This window comes from Puma concolor, chromosome A3 (assembly GCF_028749965.1).
Source record: "Puma concolor isolate L17-30 chromosome A3, mPumCon1.1.hap2, whole genome shotgun sequence".
Lineage (NCBI taxonomy): Eukaryota > Metazoa > Chordata > Mammalia > Carnivora > Felidae > Puma > Puma concolor.
Genome location: NC_141669.1, coordinates 37,757,896 through 37,780,219, shown reverse-complemented (window position 1 = coordinate 37,780,219; position 22,324 = coordinate 37,757,896). Strand labels below are relative to the sequence as shown.

Genomic DNA, 22,324 nt, shown 5'->3' with positions numbered 1-22,324 from the left:
CTCTGTGGTGAATGATCTTATCGATTAATTTGCACTAGCAGCTGATATGCTGCTATGTTGCTATGACCTGAGCAACATAACCCACAAGAGTGGAGTTCTGGCTCCTGTGCAAGTTTCAGGTCAGGGAGCACGGGCAGTGGGGACAGGAAGCAGGGCCAGAGTGGAAGAAACATCCCTGACCACACTGAGCCCGGTAAGCAGCTGTCTCCCTCTTGTACAAGGTGGCCAGGGCCCTGACATCTGGAGAGGGCTCACTGGGCCACAGCTGCCCCAGGGGGCACAGAAAGGCTACATTCTGAAGTGGGGAAGAGGAGATCAGTGCCACGGCCTCTGCCAGGGGCCTGGGTTGGTGCCATGGGGCTCCTAGAAGTAGAGAAAGGAGAACAGAGCAGGTGGAGGAAAAGAGGCCCGGGTTCCACTCGGCCGCTGGGCAGCCAAGTGTGTCTAACTGGCTCCTAGGACCAGGCACAGCTGTCCTCTGCTTCTAGTACACTTTCCGGAGCCCTTCCCAACACCCACACGGTGGACAACAGGCACCAACCTCCTAAGTTCTCACCTCACCAGTCACAGTGGAAAAACCTTCAAGACCAAGCACAAAAAGACCTCATCCCAGGAGGGAAGGCCGATGGAAGGGTTTCAGGTGGACTTGCTGAGGGAAGATCTCAGAGCCCTGGCCCATCCCTGCCTCCATCCTCACCGGGGTGATGCTAACAGAACAAATTGGTGTAACAAGGAACTCTGTGAGCCCAGAAATAAACCCATGTGCTTATGGCCAATTAATTTATTTCTTTATTAAAAAAATTTTTTTAATGTTTTTATTTATTTTTGAGACAGAGAGAGATAGAGCATGAGCAGGGGAGAGGCAGAGAGAGAGGGAGACACAGAATCTGAAGCAGGCTCCAGGCTCCGAGCTGTCAGCACAGAGCCGGACGTGGGGCTCAAACTCACAGACCGTGAGCTCATGACCTGAGCTGAAGTCGGACGCTTAACCGACTGAGCCACCAAGGCACCCCATGGCCAAATAATTTATGACAAAGGAGGTAAGAACACACAACGGGGAAGGGACAGTCTCTTCAATAAATGGTGCTGGGAAAACTGGACTGCCACATGCAAAAGAATGAAACTGGATCCCTACCTTACACCACACACAAAAACTAACTCAAACTGGGTTAAAGGCTTGAACTTAAGACCTAAAACCATAAAACTCCTAAAAGATAACACAGAGGGTAAGCTCCCTGGCATTGGTCTTGGCAAGGATTTTTTTGGGCTTTAACACCAAAAGCAAAGGCAACAAAAGCAAAGATAAACAAATGGAGCTACAGCAAACTAAAAAAGCTCCAGCACAGCAAAGAAAACCATCAACAAGATGAAAAGGCAACATAGAGAGTGGGAGAAAATATTTGCAAATCATATATCTGATTAGGTGTTAGTATCCAAAATATATAAAGAACTCATATAATTCAATAGCAAAAAAACCCTACCTAATTAAAAATGGGCAGAGGAACTGAATAGACATTTTTCTTTTTCTTTTTTTTAAAGTTTATTTATTTTGAGAGAGAGACAGGGCACACACACATGCATGGCAGAGGGGCAGGGAGAGAGGGTGAGAGAATCCCAAGCAGGCTCTGCACTGTCAGCACAGAGCCTGATGCAGGGCCTGAACTCACGAACCTTGAGATCATGACCTGAGCCCAAATCTAGAGTTGGACACTTAACCGACTGAGCCACCCAGATGCCTCTGAACAGACATTTTTTTTTTTAAAGAAGATATCCAGATGGCCAATAGGTACAAGAAAAGATGCTCAATATCATTTATCATCAAGGAAATGCAAATCAATACCACAGTGAGATCACCTCACACCTCTCCGGATGGCTAGGATCAAAAGGATAAGAAATAACAAGTGTTGGCAAGGTAGTGGAGAAAAGGGACTGCTTACTTGTGCACTGTTGGCAGGAATGTAAATTGGTGCAGCATTGTGGAAGACAGTATGGAGGTTCCTCAAAAAATTAAAAATGGAACTACCATATGATCCAGCAATTCTATATCCACTGTATCCAAAGGAAACAAGATCACTCTCTCAGAAAGACATCTGCAGCCCCATGTTTGTTGCACCATTATTCACTCTAGCCAACATATGGAAGCAAACTCAGTGCCCACTGATGGGGGAAAAGATTTAAAAATGTGGGGTGTGTGTGTGTGTGTGTGTGTATGTATATATATATACATATACACACACACATATATATATATGTGTGTGTGTACACACACACACACACACACACACACACACACACACACAGTGGAATATTACTCAGCCATAAAAAAGAAGAAAATTTTGCTATTTGAGACAATATGGATATACCTTGAGGACATTATGCTAAGTGAAATAAGTCAGACAGAGAAAGACAAATACTACATGAAGTCACTTATATGTGAGATCTAAAACACCAAACAAATTGGTGGTTGCTTGAGTTGAAGGGTTGGGAGGGAGCAGAAGAAATGCATGAAGGGGGGTCAAAAGGTACAAACTTCCAGTTATAAGATAAATAAGTTCTGGGGATGTGAGGTACAGCATAATGACTACGGTGAACAGTACTGTACTGTATATTTGAAAGTGGCTAAGAGAGGAGGTGTTCAAAGTTCTCATCACAAGAGAAAAACAACTTGTAGCTCTGGAAGGTGATGTTTACTAAACTTACTGTGGTGATTATTTCACTATATATATATAATATAATATATAATATATAATAATAATACATAATATACAGAAATATATATAGTGAAATACATACATATAGAGAGAGAGAGAGAGAGAGTAAAAAAAATAAAGTCCCTAATATTAAAAATAAAATAATAAATAAAAATAATAAAAAATAAAGCCCAATATTAAAAAATATTATTTATTATATTAAATACTATATTAAAAATAAAGTCCCTAATACTAAAAATAAAAAAATAATAAAATAAAATAAAATAAAGTCCCTAATACTAAAAAAAAAAAAAAAGAAAGAAAGAAAAGAAAGATCCTTGTGCTCTTGGCAAGCCAGCAGGCTGGGTAGGGGCCAGGGTGCCAGGGAACAGAGAGAATGACTGTCTTTTGACATGAGGTTTGATGGGTCTGTATGGCAGTTGCTACTAACAGGGGAGTTCCTTGATCCCAAAGTGCTAGAAATGGATCCCTTGAGAGCCACCCTCAAATCTGCTGCTTGGAGTGGGACTTTGGCACAGGCATGACTGGGTTCATCTGTAGGGCTGGGCGATGAGGCTGAAATCCTTACAGACCAAGTCAAGGGCTCAGGAGGTCTGCATTATGGGAACAAAAGAACACAGGAGGGGGGCTGAAGAGCTAAGTGTTTTCCCTTTCGAAACCGAGAGAGAATGATTTATCATTTTGCATGATCATAGAAAGCATACTTCCTGCAAAACAATTCAAAATACTGAAAACACATCAAAACAAAGAATAAGCAAGTCCCATGATCAGAGACAACCACTGTTGACTTTCTGTCTGTTTTGAACTTGGATTAGACACACATGCACACATATACCAGGGTCATCTTGCACAGGCTGGACCACAGGATGCAGGTTCTGTATCAGCTCCCTCTTCTTGGTACTGGCTTGTGGCATTGCGTGGACGTCAGAAAGCACAGTTATCATCAAGGGACCCTGGCCCTCGATTTCACTTCTGACCCCAGTGCTGTCTTCAGTCTGGGGAAGGGGCTCCACTTGTCAGCCAGCTTCCCCCCCACACCCACTGCCATCTCCTGCTCTGGGCTGAGAAGGGCGGAAGCATGGAAACAAGTCCTTTCCTCTTTGCAAATGTAGCCCTTGGCAAGGTCGGGCCGAGGGGGCTGTGAGGGCCTCCGGGGCCGGGGGACAGGAAAGAGGCCAAACCCTCAGGAGTCCGCCACCTGCATGGCAGCCTGGCACTGGCACAGCAAAGCTTGGCTTTGGGCAGACCCTTCCCATCTCAAGGTCTCAGACCCCAACTGCAAAAAACAACCACAGGCTCCACATGCCTTTTTATAGCCCTCCTCCCACTCAGGTGGGAAGGCTCACCAAAGCCATGACCGGGCAAAGGTCAAATCCAGATGGGGCTGGCAAGGAGAGGGCTCCACACAGGGAAGGGAGGGCATACCCCAGTGGCTGAGGAAGTCACCACGTCGGGGTCCCCACTTTCAAAGGTCTCTTCCAGAGCCCTCAAGGGGCCCTCATTTTTAATGTTTTTCTTTATTTTAAATTTTTTGATGTTATTTATTTTTGATAGAGAGAGAGAGTAAGCAGAGGAGCACAGAGAGGGGAACAGAGGATCCTAAGTGGGCTCTGTGCTGACGGCAGTGAGCCCGATGTGGGGCTCGAACTCATGAACCTCAAGATCATGACCTATGCTGAAGTCGGATGCTCAACCGACTGAGCCACCCAGGTGCCCCACTGTTAATATTTTTCTTGAGGAGATCCCCTCAAATGGTTTAAGTTTCCATCCCTTTGAAAGCTTGGCTCCACGCCTGGCTTATGCCGTTGACAATAAATAACGAAAAATAGTTTCCATTTCTTTGAGTTAATAATTTCTTTGAAATGGTACCAAGAAGAGACATGCAGAGAAACTCTTCCATCTTTGAGGAGAAAAGACCAGGATTTACGGTGTCCGTGTTCAAACTCTTCAAATGGGTGGGCACTTCATGCCACTCCATGCCAATGGCAGTATTTGCAGGGAAAGACATGAGCCAGTGAAAGAAGTAGCAACAGAAGTCACCCCGCCTGGCTGTTCCCAAGCTGGGGTGGAGGTGGCATAGATGGTTCTGGAACACACAGGCCAGTGCTGAGAGCCAGGAGGGTGGGGGCTCTGGTCCGAGGGTTCTTGGAAGTAATGCAGCCATCAAACCATATTCCACCCTCCCTGCTACCCCCCGGGGAAATCTTGCCCACCTTCTTCCCAACCCATTCTCTCATAATATTTATTCTGGAGGATCTAATGGACATTCATCAGAGCTTACAACACTCCCTTTCTCTGAAACTAACCAGTGCCCCAGTAGAGGTGGGCTTCCAGCGCCATTTTATACAGCACCCTACCTGCTGGGCCAGGTGTGGACAAAGACAAAGGCTATATGCATCCCCCACCCCAGCTCACCCCATCACTATGCCAGAACCCAGAAGACCTGACCCCTACCACTACATCCATGCCTTCTGGCCATTTGGGTTCAATTTATAAATGAAATTCGAGACCCAGAGCCTGCTCTCAAGGCACCTAAGGGCATGGGTGCAGTTCCAGGGGTGTGCGTGGTTGGGGGGGGGGTGGTCTTTGAGGCTTTTGTTCTCACATGACCTGGCTCAATGGCCTTTCTTACGGTGACAGTCTTGAGACAGTGACAATCCCCGAGAGCCACCTCGCTGACAGAACCCCGAGACCCCTTCAGGTGGCCACGGATGACCCCTCAGACCTCAGAGCGGCCGTCTCTTGAGCTGGTTTCTTCTAAGCCACAGCTATGTGTCATGTCAGCATTTTGTTAATGGGAACACAGATGTTTTGATGCCATTAGGTCTATGAAAGGACAGAGCACACTTGCCAAATGTGTGCCTGCTAGCCAAGGCTTGAAGCCCTCCGCGTCTGAGTCATGTCGGATTTGTGCATGTTTTGTTCTCCAGAAGTTATTTTAATTTTAGAGCAAGTCAGAGGCGGGTTATAACTCCTTCGCCTTCCCTCATCTCAGTGACCTCTACCCAGCACCCCAGAAGAGGAGAGAAAGTGGATGCTTCTGGGGGAAGTGAGTGAATTTTGCTTGGGGGGTTGGCCAAGGCCCTTGTCAGGCTTCTCTAGAGAAACAGAACCAACAGAATGCACACTGTGTATGCACACAACCTATTGAGAGAGACAGAGGATGAGAGGCAGATTTATTTTAAGAAACTGGCTCATGCAGTTGTGGGGGCTGAGAAGTCAAAATCTGCAAAGCACGTGGCAGGCTGAAGACCCAGGGAACAGTTGATGTAGCTTGAATCCAAAGGCAGTTTAGAGACAGAATTCCTTCCATCTTGGTGGCTCTTGGTCTTTTGATGGGGGCCCACCCACATCATGAAAGGCATCTGTTTTACTTAAAGTCTCCTGGTTTGATGCTAATCGCATCTAAAAACTACCTTCACAGCATCATCTAGATCCTAAGCGTTCGATCAAATATTCGGGTGTTTTGGTCTAGCCAAGTGGACACGTAAAATTAGCCACCACAGTCTTCCAGCTGAGACTCCTTTTGGAGCTCCGGACCCCTGGGTGCTCAGGGCATTTGGGGGTTTATGCTGGCTGTCCATAATTCTATATTTACACTCCAATCCCTCATCTTGTATAGTTTTTAAAATGACCACAGAAGCGATGACAACAGAGGGAATCCAGAGCCAGCACCGTCACCACACTTTACACAAGTAACTCGTTAAATGCTCACGACAACGCCAGGCTGTGGGCACATTATTACGCCCACTTTATAGGTGAGGAAGCCAAGTGGTCGCTTGGCCACGGTGACACATCCAGGATTTAAACCCCAGCATGCCTTCTCCAGATCCTGATGTAACAGGATGACTGGGTCTACTTTAGAGAGGGGTCCATGGAGAGCCACCAAGAGCCCTGCCTCCATCCGCCTCCTGACTCCTCTCGTTTTACCACAGCCCCTGCCGGCCTTGATGGCCCCCTTATGGACACCCTCTCAGCCCACCACTCCCCTGGCTGCTTTGCATGCTTGAGAGCAGAAAACCAGTTATGGACAGCTGGGTATCCTCCTCACTGAGCAGAGGCTCTGAGCTCAAACTAGATGAATCAACAAAGGAATGAATGAATGAGGGGTGAAGGAATGAAGTGTGAGGCCAGGACAATCGTATTCATCTCATCACCCAAACCTGCCTTATTCTTTCACCTGCCTGCTAATAACTGCTTGCTGCCCAGCTAACTTTTGTCTAGTTGCCACACCACCTGTAGACCTGCTTGTGCCTTACCGGCACCGGCATTATCTTTAGCAAACATGACGCCCAGCCCAGTGGAGAGCTCAGCTCACACACACATGCACACACACACACAGAGCCGTGCCACACAACCAGCCACAGTCTCCTGCTGGAGCCCACCTGACAGTCAGGCCTTCCCCTCACCTCTCTCCACAACCGGAGGACCTCAGAGCCTCAGAAATGGGGCATGTTATGCAAAATTTAATATAGTGTTTCTTTTCATTCATTCATTCATTCATTCATTCATTCATTCATTCAGGATTCCACAGATATTTACCAAGTACCCTACTTCACATCAGGCACTGCTGTAGAAAACACAGCTATCTTGTTTGTTTGTTTGTTTGTTTTTTTAACGTTTATTTACTTTTGAGACAGAGAGAGACAGAGCATGAATGGGGGAGGGTCAGAGAGAGGGAGACACAGAATCTGAAACAGGCTCCAGGCTCTGAGCTGTCAGCACAGAGCCAGATGCAGGGCTCGAACTCACAGACCGCGAGATCATGACCTGAGCCGAAGTCGGCCGCTTCACTGACTGAGCCACCCAGGCGCCCCCCAAAAAACACAGCCATCTTTATCTCAGTCAGTCCTCCATGCAGCCCTATTAGGTGGGCACCATTATCTCCATTTTACAGCTAGGGAAACTGAGGCTAAGGGACACCCAGTCGGAGGATGGCGTGGCCACCTTATGCACCACACTGTGTCTAGCCCATCCACTCAGAAAGTAGGTTCTGTCTCTTTCTTCAGCCTACGAGAACGAGAATGAGGGTCTCAGAGAAGTCCCCCTGTCTGCTGGTGGCCCCTCTCAGTTCCCCTGGCTGTCCCCCTGCCACATACATAGACCCTTCAGGAAGGTTCTTGCTGGTTGTTGGTTGCTTCAGTATGTGGTATACATGTGTACTCATGTTCACACAGGACCCCAGAGTTATGTGACTCATGCAAATCAACATCTGGGTTTTACCAGAAAACCAAGTCTCCTGTGGTTGACTCCTTTGAAGAGGGGGAAGAGAGAGGATGGAGCGGACAAAAAGCCTGGTCCCCACAGGCAGCATGGGCAAAGCTAACAGGACAGATAAAATGGCTGCTTTGAGCTTGGGCATGGTGGGAGATTCGGGGTCTTGGGATTTGTTATTCTTAGAGTAACAATTAGCCTGGATGGCTGTGAAGGCTAATGCTTCCAGTTCTTCCTACCCTCACTAGTCAACAAGCCCAAGTGTTTCTGGGTGGGCAGGCAATAGCAAGACTGGAATGATCCTCTCCGGACCACCACAAGTGTGTCCTACCTGCTCTTCCCATGTCCTCACCTTCCCTATGATCCATGCTTTCCAAAGACAGAGGTCAGAGGCCAGACCGCATCACATGCTCGCCTAACCCCCAACAATGGCTCCCTACACATGGGAATAAGGCCAGCTCCCTTACTGTGGAGCTGGGTGTATTTGCTTCCTATTGCTGCTACAAAAAAACATAAACTTGGCAGCTTAAACCAACATAAATTTATTATCTTACAGTTCTGGAGGTCAGAAGTCTGACATGGGTCTCACTGAGCTAAAATCAAGGTCAGATTCACAGGTTCTGGGAATAAGAATATAGACATGTTTGGGGGGGGTCATTATTCTGCCTACAGAGCCCTGTGTGATCAAGTTCAGCCACTGCCAACTGTGCCCAGATCGAGTGCCTTCCTCTGTCTGCTGAACTCCGGTGTTTGGACCTCATCTGTGTTTCTCCACACACCTCAGCAAGCTTGTTTCCATCTCAGGGCCTTTGCACGGGCTGTTTCTTCTGTCCAGAAATTCTGCCCCTGGTCCTCAGAAGTCAGGCTCTGTATTTCCACTTTCACTTAGAAGCTCCGTTATCTGAGAGTACCTGCCTACTAAGGGTACAGTAGCCTCCTGGCCTCCCTTCAAAACAGTACCCCATTCGTTACCTGCCTTCTGATACTTCTCACGTTTCTCTTGTTTTTCTCTTCCTGCTTGGTATGCTACCTGACAGCAGGGCCTGTGTCTGCCTCAGCTTCCCCTCCCCTACGACAAACTGAGCACTTATTATGAAACTGTTCTTTGAATCCCATTCATTTTCTCCTTACTACAATCCTGTGAGACATATATGTCTGTTATCCTCACTTGTTCATGGGAGGCAACTGAGTCATCAGAGGCAAGACCTTTCCCTCGGGTGCTCATACAGGAAGAGGAAGGGTGGGAGCCAAGACATGGACCAGGTGCTATGAGTCTTTTCCACTTGCTAAACTGCCTTGGGTCATGCTGCCTCCTCAGGCCCAGAAGAGTGACTGACCTCCAGCAGGACTGGCACTCAGGACAAAGTTGTTGAATGAGCACATTATCTTACCAGTTAGTAAGGGTAACTTCTAAAAGGGTAAAATCTTGAATCATGCAATCAGACAAAAGGCCTAAATCACAGGAGCCCCTGAGGTGATAGTGACACGTTCAGCTGATGCTAACTTGTGTGTATGTTTTCTCACTACAGTGTAAATGACTGACTGGTGTCTGATGCTTCTCTGGAAGCAGCTTTTCTTTGTTTCTTTTTGCCTCTGACACTACGGACACCCCTCCCTACCTTGGAACTCTGTGGCGCTTTCCCTTTCTTCCAGTAAGCTGGAAGCATCGACTCTCTCAGCTTCCTGGGCAGTGCACCCAGTTGTACGTCATGTTCTCTGACCCCAGCCCCTCCTGCAGAGTTAGCCCAGGGGAGCAGAGGAAAGGGCTCCTTTTGGGCTTGCAGTGTGCCCTCCCCTTCTGTGGAGGGTCTAGGGGCACTATAATCTCTAGCATAAAGAGAAATGTCTGAGTCATTGGCCAAACCAGAGGGCAACAGTGGGGCTAACGAGCAGCTTGGGGGGACTTCTGGGTGCCTTGAGTTGCCACCAACCTCTCCCCGGCCCTCCAGTTCTCAGACACGAACAATTGTCGCATCTCGATGTTACTTGGAAATCCATCACCAGAATGAGTTCCTTGGGCCTTTCTTTCCATTTAGCTGCCTCCCTAGGGAGATTCTGGTACCCAGACTGCCACGGGGGCACACGTTTTCTTATATGCAGGGAAAATAAATGATTGCTTCCTTGAGGTATAGAGTCCACTTACTGAAATGGGTAGATTTGAGTCCTGTCAAAGTATAGGCACTTTTTTTTTCTTTCATGAAAATGCACGTGATGGACTAATTTTAGGTCCTGGGCAGTTACCAAGAAGCATGAAAGACTCTGGTGGAGGGTTTGAAAGGATGTAGAAAGTTCTACCCACCCAGAGAGTCTGCCCTGATGTTCTCCCAGGGCCCCAGGGCTGCACAAGCCCCGAGAAGCCTGGTGGCAGCCCAGCAGCCCCACCGTTGTCCCTCTGGATCAAGGGAGTGACCAGCACCATCAGGCTTCTGTCAAGAGGAGACAGACATTCATCCCGGGACACGTGGAGCACGGACCGCTGGCTGGGAAGCATGCCTGGGCAGGCATGGAGGGAGGGCTGGTGGCCCGATGGTGAGGCCAGCAGCTTCACAGACCAAGACGGTTTGGTCCAACTGGAATCAAGTGTGGTGTCAAGCAGGATTGATCCTCTAGTGTGAGCAGGCCTGGCAGGGCGTTGGTTCCCAACTGAAAGACTCCAGGCTGCCCCAAGAAGGCACTGTGCTGCCCTGTCACACTGTCCTTCCCTAGCAGGCCACACCTCAGCTGTCACCGTTCACACTGTCAATACCCACCTCCCAAAGCTGGGGCCAGAAACGACCCTAAGAGAGCAAAGGGGCCACCATTCCTCTCTGTAATCAGGGGTGTCCTTGACAGGACTTGAGTCCCGTTCCTGAAGGTGCCAGGGGAAGGAGGGGATCTCTGGAGAAAGCCCAAGATGCCAGGAAGGCCTCTCTGTCACACCTCCTCACTCTGACTGCACACGTGTGTCTAAAGATAAGTGACTGTGCAGAGTAAATCTCTGGGTCACTATGATGGAAAGTTTGCAGAAACAGCCACAATCCAAACCCCTCCCCCCCCCCCCCCCCCCCGCCTCCCCGCCCCCCAGCCATCTACATCATTTGCAAGGAGACTGAGCCACTTTTCTCATAAAGATGGAAATCTCTTTTCCCACCTCTCGGATCTAGGCTGGCCTTGTGACTTGCTTGTGACTTGCTTTGGCCAAGAGAATGTAGTGGAAGCGATATACCAGTTCCAAGGCTGGATCTAGATGAACCATGTTGTGTAGTTTCTGTATCTGATATTTTGACATCTGGGGACCTGCTGACTCGAGACAGACTGCCCGTCTCAGGGCTAGCAAATTCCTAGAGGTAGCAAACAACTCAACACCCTGCACACCCCCGCTGCACACCTTTGATATGGAAACCGACCAAGCCAAGAACGATTCCCCCCCTTATCTGACTCTTGCACTAGTGAGACAGTAACACCCCCTCCCACCCCAGTCCCCCTCTCTCCATAGCCCCAGGATCAGGCATCAGGCAACTATAGGGGCAACCCTGCTAAGATTAGTCAAACTAGCCAATCTCAACTTGGTTAGCCCCCTTACCCTGTCTCCCCCATTCCTTCCCTCAGAAACCCAATAAAGGCAGGAAGTTTCCTGCCCTGTCTCTCTGCCTGGTCTCTCCTGAGGCCTCATGAGGCATGGTGTGCCCCATCTTCTTGGAACTGTAAATAACAAACTATCTTTTCAATGGCAGTTGTACCCTGATCTGCTGACATCAGGATCCGTACCCGGATCAACCCCAAATCCCAGGTTCATTTTTGAACAGGGTCTCAAGAAGTCTTGTGCTTCGTGCTCAGTCTGGGTCCACGGCCACTACCGCCATGTGAAAAGGCCAGGTTAGCCTGCTGAAGGATGACGGGCTGTGTGCGGCCCTCCGAGACCAGCCCGCCTCGGCTAACCTGGCAGCCGTCCACAGATGAATGAGGCTGGCAGTCCAGAGGGGCTGAATCTGGAGCAGATCAGCAGAACAGCCCAGCTGAGCCCAGCTCAAATTGTCACCGGGTCTGCCAAATTCAGTTCCAGGGCAGCTCTTTTGAAACCAAAAGCGGGGTCCTTGTCTGTCTTGATCCTGGCACCTGGGCCATTGGAGGCACCAAATATTTGTTTTGTGAAATACAGGTCTGTTCACCCCCACCCCTCCACCCCCCAGCTATCTGAGAGTGAAGGGTTCCTATGAAACCCTTTGTAAGCCAAAGTGGCCTCAAGCGAAGATGCAATTACCGTTAATTTATATGGAAATTTTTTGAGCTTCCCCAGAGGAAGCTCGGATGCTCACGGACGCGGCTCAAAGCTCTAGAGGCTGAGATGCTGAGTGTGGTTCCCAGGGAAGGAGCTTGGTGGCGCCACCCTCGCTGCTCCGGCTGCCGCAGCCTCTACAACAGCTCGCTGCGCAACCAACGCGGACCGCTGTTTTTGCTTTTTGCCTTTTTTCATAAAAGCGAAAATCCTCCCCGATTTCTTTTGGACAGTGAAAACAGGTCCTTATGTAGGGCTTTTGCAGAAGCCAAGCGGCGCAATGCAAACTCTCAGAGTGGAGAATCCCTGTACCCCTATTTTAGATCTGGATGCTTCACGTGTCCCTGTCGCTTCAGCCCATACCCGTGGATTTGTGCAGACAGCCCTGGTCAATTGTACTGTCCTTCCACTCTGAGTTCTAAAGCGACCAACAAGCCATCTCAGCCTAGACTCCGGGCACGCATGCCTTCTCCACCTCATTCATCACAGATCAAGGAATAGTCTGGAATCCTCTCCTCCACCTCCCTCCCCTGACACGGTCAGGAGGGGACAGTGGATGGGCCAGCTGCCCTCCTCTTACCTCTTCCTCTGGCCTCGCTCCCCACGAGGGCTCCGCGGCCCCACATGAGGGCTTTCCCCACGGACAGCCTGGGCATAATGTGTACTGCTGACTGCTTTAAGGGGTCGGTGTAGAAAAAGGGTACTATTTACAGGAAGACAGTGACTTGGGAACACCTCACGAGAACACATTAAAACATCATTTTCCTGAGGATGCGTTCAGAAAAACAAGGGAGTGAGCCAAGAAAGAGGAAGACGTATGATCTATAAAACATAGACTCCAGCTCCGAAGAGCAGGCAGCCAAAGTCAGGGTCAGCCGGACTGGCAAGTACAGGCTCCGAGGGAAAGCAGCCCTGACAGAACGTGGAATAGGAAAGAGCTTCTGGAAACCACTGTGCTTTTGTATTTGACCGAGGGGAAAGGGGGAAAAATTTCAGAACGACAGAAGAATTACTTACATAAGAAAGGAAGTTAATCATAGTAGACTATTTGGCTCTGCGGTGAACAATGGCACAAAGTATCTGTCATTACAGGAGATCAATTGTTTAGAAATGTGGACTAATCTTCAGGGCATTTAAAAGCAGTTGACTACATTTAAAAGAGAGGACTACAGACCAAATTTTTTGAAAGCCACAAACTACCAAAATTCGCCCAAAGGAGAAACCTAACCTAAATAGTTCTGTATCTGTCAAAGAAATTGAATTCATAGTTAAAAACCTTCCAGAAGAGGGGGAGGCGCCTGGGTGGCTCAGTCGGTGAAGTGTCTGACTTCAGCTCGGGTCATGATCTAGTGGTTTTGTTGGCCCCAGCCCCACGTCGGGCTCTGTGCTGACAACTGACAGCTCGGAGCCTGGAGCCTGGAGCCTGCTTCGGACCCTGTGTCTCCCTATCTCTCTGCCCCTCCCCTTGCTCACACTGTCTGTCTGTCTGTCTCTCTCTCTCTCAAAAATATATAAACATTAAAAACATATTTTTAAACAGAACAAAACAAAAAAACTTTCCAGAAAAGAAATCTCCAGGCTCACATGATTTCATTGGTAAATTCTACCAAACATTTCAAGAACTGACACAAATCCTACACAAGCTCTTTCAGAAAACAGAAGAGAAGGGAACACTTCACTTATTTTATGAAGCCAACATGACCCTGGTAACAAAACCGGGCAAAGACAGTAGAAGAAAACTATAAACCAGGGTCAGCAAATGTTATCTATAGAGGGCCAGGGCGTAAACGTTTTCTTTTTTGAAGCCCATATGGCCTCTGTTGCAACCTCTCAACTCTGCAACTCTAGGGCAAAAAGCAGCTCCAGAAATATGTAAATGAACAGGTGTGGCCAGATTTGACCACCAGTGGGCTGCATGTGGCCCAGGGGCCATAGTTTCCTGACCCCTACTATACACCAATACCCCTCATGAACACAGACAAAAATACTCACGAAATATTAGCAAGTGGAATCCAGAAATACAGAGGAATATAGAGAAACATATATAAAAACAGAAATAAGACCAATTAAGATTATCTGGGACAGGAAGGCTGGTTTCAAAATTAGCAAATCAATCAAGGTCATCCACTTTTTTAACAGACTGGATCATAGAAATTGAAGCAGAAATAGCATGTGACAAAATTCAACACCCATTCATAATACTCTGTCAAACTATGACTCAAAGGAAATCTTAACTTGACAAATGGCATCTACCAAAAAAACCCTATAGCTAGCATCACAATGTTAAAAAAAAAAAAAAAAAACTAAATGCTTTCTTCCTAAGTTCTAGAACAAGGCAAGGATGTCCACATCCTTATCCAACATGGTACTAGAGGTTTTAGTCAGTGTAATAAAGCTAAATAAATAACTCAGTGGCACATAAATTGGAAAGAAGAAATAAAACTGCCCATATTCACAGATGACATAATCAGTTATATAAAAAATCCGAGAGAATCTACAAAAAAACTTCCTAATAAGGGAGTTCCACAATGCCACAGGATAACAGGTCAACACGGAAAAGCCATTAGATTTCCATATACTAGGAATATACCACTGGAAATGAAAATTTAATAGAATAATGCCATTTAAAGGAGTTCCAAAAATGAAATACTTAGGTATAAATCTAACAAAGTATATTTATGTTGAAAATTTTTAAATGCTGATGAAACAAATCAAAGATCTAGATAAATGGATGGACATATTATGTTCATAGATTGGAAGACTCGATATTGTTAAACATGTCAATTCACCCCAATCGATCAATAGATTTAATTTAATCTCAATAAAAATTCCGATAGGATTTCTTGTTTCTAAGAAATAGACAAGCTAATTCTAAAATTTTATTTTTTTAATGTTTTATTTTTTTGTTTTTGAGAGAAAGAGAGTGCGTGAGTGCGTGAGTGCATGTGTGGGGGAAGGGCAGCGGGAGAGAGAGGGAGAGAGAGAGAGAGAGAGAGAGAATCCCAAGTGTGTTCCACAGAGCCTAACATAGGACTCAGCTCCCCGTGAGCCAAAATCAAGAGTTAGATGCTTAACTGACTGAGCTACCCAGGCGCCCCTAATCCTAAAATTTTAACGGAAAGGCAAAGAAACTAGAATAGTCAAAACAATTTTGGAAAAATATAACAAAATCTTAAAATCTACCCCATTTTATTTTTTTTTCAACGTTTATTTATTTTTGGGACAGAGAGAGACAGAGCATGAACGGGGGAGGGGCAGAGAGAGAGGGAGACACAGAATCAGAAACAGGCTCCAGGCTCTGAGCCATCAGCCCAGAGCCCGACGCGGGGCTCAAACTCACGGACCGCGAGATCGTGACCTGGCTGAAGTCGGACGCTTAACCGACTGCGCCACCCAGGCGCCCCGTAATCTACCTGATTTTAAATCTTACTAGAGAGCTATAGTAATCAAGATAGTGTGTTGCAGGCAGAAGTACTCACATATGTGTGCAATGAACTGATTTTTGTCAAAGCTGCTGAAATAATTCAATGGCAAATGAATCATCTTCTCAACAAATGATGTTGGAACAAATGGGAATCTATATGCAAAAAGTGATCCCAATGTACAACTCACACTTTACGCAAGAATAAACTCCAAATGGATCACAGACCTAAATGTAAAAATGCAAAACCATAAAAAAAAAAATCTGCAGAAAACACAGAAGAAAAATTTCAGGACCTGGGGTTGGGCAAAGAGTTCTCAGACCTGTCACCAAAGGCATGATCCATAAAAATAAAAAGTTGATCAATTTAGATTCATCAAAGTTTAAAACCTTTAAACCTCTTTGACCTTGGCCTCAGCAACCTCTTAGTCAACATGTCTCCAGAGGCAAAGGAAACCAAAGCAAAAATAAACTATTGGGACCTCATCAAAATGAAAAGCTTCTGCACAATGAAAGAAACAATCAGCGAAACTAAAGGGCAACTGACAGAATGGGAGAAGACATTTGCAAACGACATATCAGATAAAGGGTTAGTATCCAAAATCTATAGAGAACTTATCAAACTCAACACCCAAAAAACAAATATTCCAGTGAAGAAACGGCAAAAGACATGAATAGACACTTTTCCAAAGAAGGCATCCAGATGGCCAACTGACACATGAAAAAATGCAAATCAAAACCACAATGAGATACCACCTCACACCTATCAGAATGGCTAACATTAACAACTCGGGCAACAACAGATGTTGGCGAGGATGGGGACAAAGAGGATCTCTTTTGCAATGCTGGTGGGAATGCAAACTAGTGAAGCCACTCTGGAAAACAGTATGGAGTTTCCTCAAAAAACTAAAAATAGAACTACCCTATGACCCAGCAATTGCACTACTAGGTATGTATCCAAGGGATACAGGTGTGCTGTTTCAGAAGGGCACGTGCACCCCAAAGTTTATAGCAGTGCTATTGACAATAGCCAAAGTATGGAAAGAGCTCAAATGTCCATCGATGGATGAATGGATAAAGAAGACGTGGCATATATATATATACAATGGAGTATTACTCGGCAATCAAAAAGAATGAAATCTTGCCATTTGCAACTACATGGATGGAACCGGAGGGTATTATGCTAAGTGAAATTAGTCAGAGAAAGACAAATATCACATGACTTCAGTCATATGAGGACTTTACAATACAAAACAGATGAACATAAGGGAAGGGAAACAAAAATAATATAAAAACAAGGAGGGGGACAAAACAGAAGAAACTCCTAAATATGGAGAACAAACAGAGGGTTACTGGAGGGGTTGTGGGAGAGGGGATGGGCTTAATGGGGAAGGGACATTAAGGAATCTACTCCTGAAATCACTGTTGTACTATATGATAACTAACTTGGATGTAAATTTAAAAAATAAATTAAATTAAAAAAATAAAACATTTGCTCTGGGATAGGTGTTCTTAAAACAAGCTACAGACTGAGAGAAAATATTTGCAGTTCACATATCTGAAAAAGATTTGTAATTAGAATACATAAAGAACATTCAAAACTGAACAATAAGAAATTATGCATTTTTTAATGTTTACTTATTTTTGAGAGAGAGAGGGAGGGAGGGAGGGAGAGGGAGGGAGACACAGAGCAGCTTCCAGGCTCTGAGCTTCAGCACAGAGCTTGATGCAAGGCTAGAACTCACAAGCCGTGAGATCATGATCTGAGCTGAAGTCAGACCTTAGCCGACTGAGCCATCCAGGCACCCCAGAAATTAATCCAGTTTTTAGATGGACAGAACTTTACCCAGTAGAGTCCTCATGGCAAATAAGCACATGAAGAGATTCTCAATATTATTAGTCATTAGAGAAATGGAAATAAAAACCACAATAAGACCTCACTGCCTACTTATCGGAATGACTTGTTAACAAACAAACAAACCTGACAATATTAAGTGGTGAGGATGTAGCATAACACAGTCTTTTATACATTGCTGGTGGGAGGGAATGTAAAATGATACAACTAATATGGAATACAGTTTGGCAGTTTCTTACAAAGTTAAGTATGCATTTGCCACAGGACCCAGCAATCTCACTTCTACATATCTGCACAAGAGAAAAGAATATTTATATTTATATTCACACACACACACACACACACACACACACACACACACACACACACAAACACACAAAGCTGTATGGGAATGCTTATAGCAGTTCCACTCATAATCACCAAAACCTGGAAATGACATTCTAAGTATCATTCAGTTCAGTGAACGATATGCACAAACTGTGAACCAATGCACAAACTGTGGTACACTGGGGCGCCTGGGTGGCTCAGTTCGTTAAGCATTTGACTTCAGCTCAGGTCATGATCTCATGGTTCATGGGGTCAAGTCCTGCGTCAGGCTCTGTGCTGACAGCTCAGGGCCTGGAGTCTGCTTTGGATTCCATATCTCCCTCTGTCTCTGCCCTACCCCACTCACTCTGTCTCTCTGTTTCTCTCTCAAAAATAAATAAACATAAAAAAATTTTTTAAACCTGTGGTACACCTACACCATGAAATATGACTGTTACAGTATTAGTAAAACGACTATGCAGACTAGAATAACATGGAAGAATCTTAAATGCATTATGCGAAATTTAAAATGCCAGACTCAAAAGGCTATGCACTTGTTGATTCCATTTATATGACACTGTGGAGAAGACAGAACCACAGTGATGAAGGACAGAGCAGTTCAGAGGTGACAGAACGGTATCCTGACTGTGGTGGTAGTTACCACATATAGAATATATAGCTCTATGGGAAAAATCATGGAAATGTATACCAAAAACATTTTTTTTGTCATTAAACTGTAAAAAGCAGATGGGAGAAGGTAACCAAAAGAACCTCCACAAAGAGAAATTTGGGGGAATGGGAAGCCTTCTGAACCACCCCATGGGCAAGGAGGATGCTGAGACCCTGCCCTCCTTACTCACTTAGGGCTACCATGGGGAGGAGAGGTGAGGCGTTTGTTACATGTTTCCCTTTCTTGTCTCCCCAGTGAGGCTGTTTCTCTTCTAGTGGGAAGGCCACAAAGTGGGCAGCAGTTTTAAGAAGGGGCCCCCACCCATGGGATCCCCACACTGCTCAACCTGCCCTCCTTCCCCATGACCACCTGCTCCCATCCAGCTAATCACAAAAACCCTGCAAAGTAACTCAGGACAGATGTGCTGACAAGAGGGACACAATTGGAAAGCCACGGAGGACTGCAGGAGAGGGGACAATACTGTCCATCCCCATGAGATCAGTGCTCCAGACCCTTGCAGAAAGCAGCCTCCCCCTACCCTGTAACACACACACACACACACACACACACACACACACACACACACTCCCTCTCTCTCTCTCTGGAAGATACATCACAGGTACACCTGCACATACACACACCATCGCAAATACAATCACTCGTTCATGCAAACACAGTTGCAATCACAGGCACCGGCACACAGGCATGTGCACATGCACTCACAAACACACACCCATCATAACCTAACATAACCAAGTGAGCACATTTCCTGGTAAACAGAGGAAGCCCAGACAGGGCTGTGCATTGCTGCTGTGAGAATTCCTGCTGCCTCTAGCTAGATGTCCGTGGGTTGCCGGGCACCCCACCTGTCTCCTCTGTGGCAGGAGACAGTCCCATGGGTGCTATTCATTCTCCAAACACCAGCCAAGTCTCCACCAGCCAGCAGGTTGTACTGCTGGGTTCAAGAGCCCCAGGCTCATAATGTGTTCAGATCAGGTCAACTCCAGGTATGCCATGTCACCTCAGGTCTTCTTGAGTCTGATCCTTTGTGCACTCTGAATTCCCCTGCTTTTGGCCCTTTCCTAGGTCTGCAGCTTTTTAACTCTGAAGGATGGCTTCACTGGGCCTCAGGCATTTGCTTGATTAAAATCACTAGGGACAATTTTAAAAAATACTAATGCCTGAGCCCTAACCCAGGCCATTGGAGTCAGATTCTCTGAAATGAGGCTGGCATCGAGATTTCTAGAAGCTTCCCAGGTGATGTGATGTGCAGCCGAGGTTTACCCAGAGACTGCCCAGCTTGGTCCTGCTCAGACCAGCACCCGCATGACCACACTCCATTCATTTTGCTGAGCTCCTGCTAGCTGCCTGCTATGTGTGGTCCCTGGGTAAAAATCCCAGATATGGTCCCTGGCCCTGGGGCCCTGTAGTGGAGAAGATAGACAATAAAGTCAAAATCTACCGAGAAACCCCATTACAAATGTGATCGGTCCTATTCCAGAGCCCTTCACAGGGCCATAACAGAACACACAAGGGCAGGGAGGAGACCTGTTTAGCGTGGGGTTGGGAAGGCCTCCGCAAAGGGATGCTTATTTGAGCAGGGACCCAAAAGATGAGAAGCCCCATAAAGAGTGTCCCTGGGACCTTCTTCATAGTTTACCTGTCAGACTCCCCCAGGCGGGGGCTGGGAGGGGAGACCTCTCAAACACCTAAGACTTTGGGTGAAGGGCAGTTTCACTGGAATTTTTTAAACCAACCTCTGTGGACGATCCTTTTTGCTCCCTTTCCCTCTCACAAAGCCCAGTGAGGCAAGGATCAGAACCACACCTCCCAGGAACAGAGGCCAGAGAGCTCACTTTTCTGCCCCTGCAGCAACCACAGACATGTGAGAACTGCCAGGGTCTCACCTGTTTTCTAGGTAACCTGGAGAGACAGCAATAGGCCCCATAAGATGAGACAGGGGCAGGGCAGGCGCCCCAGCATCTCCTTGCACATCCTGTCCATCCCTCCCCTCTGAGGGCTCCGACTGGATGCACCTGCCCTGTGCTTTTGGCCCTCAGCTCTGAGCCTGATGTTCTGTTTTGCTTTGTACTCTGCAAAGTGGGTGGGAGATCCATTGCTCTGCTGGTGGGTCCACTGTGGCCTCAACCGAGCCTCTGCTGCCTGGTGGCTCAGTGGCTTCCTGCGGTGCCCATTGAGCACGTCTACACTGACACCACCCACCTCTGGTCTGAACTGAGTTCTCCCTGCCTGGAGTCCCTTCCTGCACCCCAGGGGCTTCTCCGTGACCCTGAGTGTGCCTGCCTGGTTCAGGAATTCAGACACTGAGTGTCTGTGGGGAAGGGGAAAGGTCTGGAACTCAAGGAGAGGGACTGAATTTTCTCCACTCCTTCCTGGCTGTGTGACCTCGAGTAAGTCACAATCTCCCTGGGTGAGGCCCTCCTCCCCCAAATGGGGATGACAGTGGTCCCCACGTCACGGGGCTGTTCGGAGAATTAAGAGCCTGGAGGATGCTCAGCAAAGAACCTGGCAGTCATCAGGCTTTCGGTAAGCACGTGCTCTCCTTCCGCCTTGGGATACTGCTACTGCTGTGGCCGGTATCGTTGGGGTGGCCGCCCCGCTGCCCACGGGCCACGCCCATCACAGGGGGAGGGGTCCCCGTCGGCCAGAGCCTGTCCGGTGGTTGCTGGCTCTGAATTCAGCAATTCCAGTTCCACCTTCCGAAGACTCAATTTCATCTGCATTATTTTAATTGTAATCATCGGTTCTTTACTGGTTAATATAAAAGTGAAATCGAGTGAAAAATCTACTGAGGCTCCAACAAATATAAAGGGCAAGGAGAGAAAAACGGAACGGCAAGCGGCCTGTCTGTGTGGGAAAGGAAATGTAGCCCCAAATCTAAGGCCCCACAGGCGCGGGGCAAGGCGGCTTCGGGAACCTCCGGGTCCCCCTCCGCCTGCGCCGCGCAAACGCCGCTCACAAAGTCCGCGCGCGTTTAAAAGTCGGCAGCGGTGGGAATGAGATTTCAGTTGGAAATTTGAATGCTGGGAGCTGGAGGGCGGGGACAGCCTCTAACCTAACGGGGTGACCGGGAGCCCCCTTGGGGACCCCCCGAAGCCCAACGTCTCCTACACCCCGAGGAAACCTTCCCCCCAGCCCACGAGTCCCCCGAGGCCCGAGGCTGTCGCGCAGAACGCGCGGCGGGACCAGCCCGGGTCTTCCCAGGCGCCCGGCCCCGCGGTGCGTCTCAGGTGACAGACGAGGGGGTCCCCGAGAACCGCTTGGAGCCCCCAACGCAAGCCCCCAAGCGGTAAGCCCAGGTGGTCCGGCCTTGGCTTCGCGTCCCGGGCGAGCGGGACCGGTGGGAGGCGGGAGGCGGGAGGCGGGAGGGCACTGACCTGGGAAGCCCGCGACGCGGGGCCGGCGAGCAGCAGCAGCAGCAGCAACAGGAGCGCGCGGGGACAGCGGGGCACCATCTTGCCAGTGGGAACCGCTGGGCTGCGGATGGGGGGACGCCGCCTCGGTCCGGCCCACGCCGCGGCCGCCCCGCAGGGTGCAGGGCGCCGCGCGGCCCCGGAGCGGCTCGCGCAGGGAGGGCGGCGGGAGCCCCGGAGCGCGGCCGGCGCCGTCTCGGGTCCAGGTGCGCCGCGCGCGGGCCACGAGCGTCCGCAGCCGCCCGCACGAGACAGCGAGGCGGGGAGGCGCCAGCCCCGGGGCCGAGGCCGAGGAGGAGGGGCTGCCCGGCCAGGAATGCGCCTGGGAGCGCGCCCAACCCGCGCGGCTCCCCGAGGAGGCCGGGCGCGACGCCGAGGACGAGCGCGGGCATCCGGAGGGCCTCGCGGGCAAGGGCGGCCGAGGCCGCGCGGCCGGTGTGTCCCGCACGCGCGCCCGG

General features: G+C 48.3%; 1 protein-coding gene across 1 annotated transcript in view; it reads right to left on the bottom strand.

Moving 5' to 3' along the window:
* The window catches only part of FBLN7 (fibulin 7), a 50,078-nt gene extending 28,075 nt beyond the window's left edge, over positions 1-22,003 (bottom strand). Inside the window, exon 1 of the mRNA XM_086700571.1 lies at positions 21,831-22,003. Within this exon, the coding sequence (XP_086556697.1) occupies positions 21,831-21,908 (78 nt within the window). The 5' untranslated portion in view covers positions 21,909-22,003. The remainder of the gene's footprint in view (positions 1-21,830) is intronic.
* Between the last annotated feature and the right edge of the window lie 321 nt (positions 22,004-22,324).